Source organism: Myotis myotis, unplaced genomic scaffold (genome assembly GCF_014108235.1).
Source record: "Myotis myotis isolate mMyoMyo1 unplaced genomic scaffold, mMyoMyo1.p scaffold_m19_p_4, whole genome shotgun sequence".
NCBI lineage: Eukaryota > Metazoa > Chordata > Mammalia > Chiroptera > Vespertilionidae > Myotis > Myotis myotis.
In genome coordinates this window covers 11,274,210-11,280,048 of record NW_023416346.1, presented here as the reverse complement: position 1 = coordinate 11,280,048, position 5,839 = coordinate 11,274,210, and the positions used below count along the sequence as shown (strand labels likewise).

Here is a 5,839-nt window from a genome sequence, read left to right as displayed (position 1 = left end):
GTCTTCGCTCCACGGCTGCGTATACAAATTGACCGCCATCTTTGTTGGGTTAATTTGCATAGTTGCTCTGATTGGCTGGTGGGCATAGCAGAGTGACACCAATTTGCATGTTTCTCTTTTGTTAATATCCTATCTAATAAAAGAGAAACATGGTAATTAGCATACGACCGCTACCCTTTCCATTGGCTAATCAGGGCGATATGCAAATTAACTGCCAGCCAAGATGGTGTCCGGCAGCCAGGCAGCTTGAAACTAACATGAGGCTTGCTTGCTTCAGTGAAGGAGGAAACCAACGTTCCCCGCCTGCCTTGCTGGCCTCTGAGCCTGCAGTTTGAAACATTGTAACAAATATAGAAGCTAAACAAAACCCCAGAAACCTGCTTTCAGCGAGCCGGGATCTCAGAGCTGGAGTTGATAAAGTGTTTCGATTATAGAACCCAAACAAACCAGATACCTGCTTTCAGCAGCAGAGGCCTCAGAGCTGGAGCCAGAGCTAAAGCTGGTGCAGAATAAAAAAGAAAAAAGAAAAAAAGGAGTGGTTGGGAGCTTCAGTCACCCACCAGCCTGAAAACAGCCCTCAGCCCCTCACCCAGACTGGCCAGGTACCCCAGTGGGGACCCCCACCCTGAAGGGTGTGTGACCAGCTGCAAACAGCCATCATCTCCTCACCCAGGCTGGCCAGGCACCCCAGTGGGGACCCCCACCCTGATCCAGGACACCCTTCAGGGCAAACCAGCCAGCCCCACCCATGCAACAGGCCTCTATCCTATATAGTAAAAGGGTAATATGCCTCCCAGCACTGGGATCAGCAGAGCCGCGAGGCCTCCCAGCACCAGGATCAATGGAGCTGAGAGGCCTCCCGGCACTGGGATCAGCATGACAGGGGGCAGCGCCCAAACCCTCTGATCGCCCTGCGGCTCTGTGTGTGACAGGGGGCAGGGCCACAACCTCCCTATCCGCCCTGCTCTGTTCATGACAGGGGAAGGCGCCCCAACCTCCTGATAAGCCCTGCTCTGTGCCTGATACGGGGGAGCTCCCCAACCCCCTGATTGCCCTGCGGCTCTGTGTGTGACAGGGTGCAGCACCCCAACCCCCCCCCCCACGGGCCCTGCTCTGTGTGTGATTGGGTAGAGCCATAACCTCCCCATTGGCCCTGCCCTGAGTGGGACAGTGGCAGCGCCCCAACCCCCTGATGGGCCCTGCTCTGTGGGTGATAGAGGGTGGTGCCCCAACCCCCTGATCCACCCTGCTCTGTGTGTGACAGGGGGCGGTGCCCCAACTTCCCTATCGGCCCTACTCTGTGAGTGACAGGGGGGAGCTCCTCAACCCTCTGATGGGCCCTGCTCTGTGCGTGACAGGGGGAGCTCCCCAACACCCTGATCGACCCTGCTCTGTGCGTGACAGGGGGTGGTGCCGCAACCTCCCCATCGACCCTGCCTTGAGTGTGACAGGGGACGGTGCCCCAACCCCCCAATCGGCCCTACCCTGAGCTTGACTGAGGGTGGCATCGCAACCTCCCAATCCGCCCTGCTCTGTGCATGACAGGGGGCGGTGCCCCAACTCCCCAATCGGCCCTGCTCTGAGCCCGACCAGGGGCTGCACCTAGGGATTGGGCCTGCCCTCTGCCACCCGGGAGCAGGCCTAAGCCAGCAGGTCGTTATCTCCCGAGGTTGTTCCAGACTGCGAGAGGGCACAGGCTAGGCTGAGAGGCTCCCCTTCCCCCCTGAGTGCACAAATTTTTGTGCACCGGGCCTCTAACATATATATATTATGTTAGAGGCCCGGAGCACTGGCAGGGGGGGTGGCCCTCAGTCCGGCCTGTGCCCTCTTGCAGTCCAGAAGCCCTTGGGGGATGTCCTTGGGGAATGGGCCTAAGCCAGCACTCAGACATCTTTAGTGCTGCTGTGGAGGCGGGAGAGGCTCTTGCCACCGCTGCTGCACTCGCTACTGGTGAGCCTGGCTTGTGGCTGAGCAGTGCTCCCCCTGTGGGAGTACACTGACCACCAGGGGGCAGCTCTTGCATTGAGTTTCTGCCCCTTGGTGGTCAATGTGTGTCATAGTGACCGATTGTTCCGCTGTTTGGTCGATTTGCATATTAGCCTTTTATTATATAGGATATATATATATATATATTTCAGAGAGGAAGGGAGAGGCAGAGAGAGAGAAACATCAATGACGAGAGAGAATCATTGATTGGCTGCTTCTTGCATGCCCCCCACTGGGGATTGAGCCCTGACCAGGAATTGAATTGTGACCTCCTGGTTCATAGGTCATTGCTCAACTGGTGAGCCACACTGGCCAGGCTTAGACACAGTTCTTAATCCTGTGATCATTTCGGGGTTCTTAGGAGTCATAGGTGGAGACGCCACACCCTCAATCTAATCTTTGCCCTCAGCTACTTTTTTAGATTGTAAAGTTTGAACAGCCCTTTACCACACAAAGCCTTCAATAATCCCATCACACTCTTTCATAGGCTTCCCCACCATAGCACTGACCCATCAGCTTTGTCATTATTTCTCTGTCTCTCTAACAACCAGGACAGAGACAGTCAGGTAGGTATCTCTTGATAAGTCCGAACTGAAGTAATGAAATTTAGGCTTTTCTAATTCTCTGTAACTATATTGTTTCCTATTTCAGGAATCTCTTTGGCTTCATGTGACTTATGTAGAGCAGCGATTTTCAACCTTTTTCATCTCGTGGCATGACCAAACGACTAAAGTTCTGTGGCACACCAAATAATATTAAACTTTATGCTTCTCTGACAAAAATAGGTATAATTTTGATTCATTTACACTGGACAGCTATTGTGTTGGCTGTAGTCATTTTTAAATTTGAAAATCCAGCCGAAACCGGTTTGGCTCAGTGGACAGTGCGTCAGCCTGCGGACTGAAAGGTCCCAGGTTCGATTCCGGTCAAGGGCATGTACCTGGGTTGCGGGCACATCCCCCATGGGGGGCGTGCAGGAGGCAACTGATTGATGTTTCTCTCTCATCGATGTGTTTAACTCTCTATCTCTCTCCCTTCCTCTCTGTAAAAAATCAATAAAATATATTAAAAAAGAAATTTGAAAATCCAAGAGAAAAGAGGTCAGTGCCCCTGACTAAATAGCCTAATATTGCATATTTTAAAAATTCTTGCAGCACACTGGTTGAAAATTGATGATGTAGATAAATATTTTGGTAAATTTTCAGGCAATTGAAAAAATAGTGAATTATATATTTTCCATGTATAGTTCCTCAACCAAAGGGAAGGATAATTAATAGTTAATAAAGTTAATAAAAAAAATGATCAGTTGCAAACACTGGTTATTAAAGGTCACCTGTAAGTTGCTGGTATGGGCAGAGCAGGTTGGAGGAATAAAAGAAAGTAGGGGAAGCTTTTGAAAAGGGGGCACATGGTCTTTCAGAGTTTTGTTCCCATAATTGAGGAGATGGAAGGGCTAGGTAGACAGTGAGGGGATCATGGGGGGGAGGGGTGGAGAACAGGAGGAACCTGGGGAAACCAGCTTGTGGAAGTTACTAAAGAAACCCAGCTGGACAGGGAAAGAAGGGTGCTTGCAGACGTAAGCTTTAAAATGTATAGATATTGCTAAGACCAGCAGCTTGCAGACAACCAATCAAAAGGTAGTGAGGCGTATAACCAATCACAAGAATGTTACTAAGCAGAATTCTTTGAAGGAACCAATCAGGAGCTAGCAAGGCATGTATCTACCCCTAGAAAAAGAATCTCTCTCTCTTTCTCTCTCTCTCCTTCTCTCTCTCTGTCTCTCTCTCTCCTTATGGCCATGTGGGACTCTACACATGGACTAATGGACTTTAATTTGCTTGGATGCTGAACTACACCCAATTGCAACATGGAACAGAAGCTCTGGACCCTGGCCTGCTCCTGGAACCCCAGCTGCACCTTTTCCAGGACTGGCTTCTCTCAATAAACTTTGCTTCTGCTAACCATTTTTTTTGGTCTACAAATCCATCTTCAATTTTGCAAGACAACGAACTTGGACTCAAACATCACACCTTGGTTTCAGAATCACATTCCTTATCATTTCCCCCGAGTTACCGATGCACAGGCTGGTGTGGAATCTGAATGTTCCTGTCTCTTCCTGGGGTTCCCTCTCTCCTCCCTCCCCTCATCCCACAGCAGCTTACGTGAGGCAGCAAAGAGTTCCCATTAGCATGGTGCTCACAAGAAAGGCAAAAATGGCTGCCGGAGGTAGGGAGCTTTTGATGAGATCCCGCAAGTAACCCTTGAAGTTGCTCATCCAGGACCTGTAGTTTTCTGCATAAAGAGCATAGAGTTTCATTGAGGAGAGGTCAAGTATGTAAATGAAGATGCTGTGATTTCAACACTGATTCAAGTTCAAATAGTTGTCCCAGGTATAATGCTCTTACAGTTGGCCAAAGCCCATATCCTTATCTATTTTGCTTTGCTGCCTCTAAGATGTTCAAGGGGTCCACATCTGTACTAATAAAAGGGTAATATGCTAATTAGACCAGACATCTTCTGGACATCCATCCGGATGTCCTTCTGGACAAAGCCACAGTGTTGGGGGTAGAGGCAGAGGCCGTTAGGGGTGATCAGGCTGGCAGGGGAGAACAGTTAGGGGTAACCAGGCCAGCAGGGGAAGGCAGTTAGGGGCAACCAGGCTCGCAGGGGAGGGCAGTTAGGGGTGACCAGGCCAGCAGGGGAGGGCAGTTAGGGGTGACCATGCCAGCAGGGGAGGGCAGATAGGGGTGACCAGGCCAGCAGTTAGGGGTGATCAGGCCAGCAGACAGAGGTGGTTAGGGACAATCAGGCAGGCAGGGGAGCAGTTAGGGGCATCAGGCAGGCAGGCAGGTGAGCAGTTAAGAGCCAGCGGTCCCGGATTGTGAGAGGAATCCTGGATAGGAGAGGATGCAGACCAGGCTCAAATTTTGTGCACTGGGCCTCTAGTTAAAAATAATAATAATAATTTAAAAGTATCCACAGCCCTAGCTGGTTTGTCTCAGTGGATAGAACATCAGCCTGCCAACTTAAGGGTCCCAGGTTCGATTCTGGTCAAGGGCACATGCCCGGGCTATGGGCTCGATCTCCAATAGGGAGCGTGCAGAAGGCAGCTGATCCATGATTCTCTCTCACCATTGATGTTTCTCTCTCCCTCTCCCTCTCCCTTCATCTCTGAAATCAATAAAAAAATATATATATTTTAAAAGGCAGCCACCGATGGATATAATCTTTGCCTCTTTATGAGTCAAATTGGTAGTAAGTGTCCCAGAAAGAGAAAGGAGAAGGCCACCAGCATCCAAAGAGGGAAGGGGCCAGGGCAACTGGCAGAAGGAGCTTCAGAGGGAGTCTACTGATTAAGGTAAGGCTCGAGATAGTGGGTGTTTTCTTTAGGAAGTGAACATTACTTTTAAATACTGACCTGAGGCATGCATGTTATGTCTTAAGAAGACAGGAACATTCATTCTAACAACAGACAAACCCCTTGAGAGGGGTTTTGATCCTTCCTCCTCTTGTAGTCTATAAGCAGTTAAAGATGACAAAGAGGAAACCAGAGGTTCCAAGAAGCAAGTTAGAGAGCATAGCAGAAATCCAACAATCAGCAACTTCTGGAGGTTCATGGATTCTCCCAAGGGCCGCTGAGCTGCACTCGCTCAGCCAAGGAAAGATGGATGTTTTTCCTTGGCTCTTTCCAAGGCAGCTTTGTCTGAAAAGTTACAAAACTATGGGTTAGTTTTGTTAAAAATATCAGTTTTATTAATTTCAGAGAGGATGGGAGAGATAGAAACATCAAGGATGAGAGAGAATCATTGATCCGCTGCCTCCTGCATGCCCCCTACTGGGGACCAAGCCTGCA

The 5,839-nt window shown here is 49.7% G+C and overlaps 1 protein-coding gene across 1 annotated transcript; it reads right to left on the bottom strand.

The window, feature by feature from the left end:
* Positions 1-4,144: 4,144 nt before the first annotated feature.
* Positions 4,145-5,603, bottom strand: SMIM9 (small integral membrane protein 9). Its single transcript, XM_036305624.1, has 2 exons — positions 5,465-5,603; positions 4,145-4,278 (listed from the first exon to the last, which is right to left on the bottom strand). Exons 1-2 carry the CDS (start codon positions 5,601-5,603, stop codon positions 4,145-4,147), a joined length of 273 nt encoding a protein of 90 aa, XP_036161517.1.
* Positions 5,604-5,839: the final 236 nt, after the last annotated feature.

Bases quoted from the DNA above. Each gene is read 5' to 3' on its own strand.
- SMIM9 (XM_036305624.1), bottom strand. From the start codon at position 5,603: ATGAACCTCCAGAAGTTGCTGATTGTTGGATTTCTGCTATGCTCTCTA. The intron at 4,279-5,464 runs GTTTGTCTGTTG...CTCTTTATGCAG, and splicing joins ATCAAAACCCCTCTCAAGGG to AAAACTACAGGTCCTGGATG.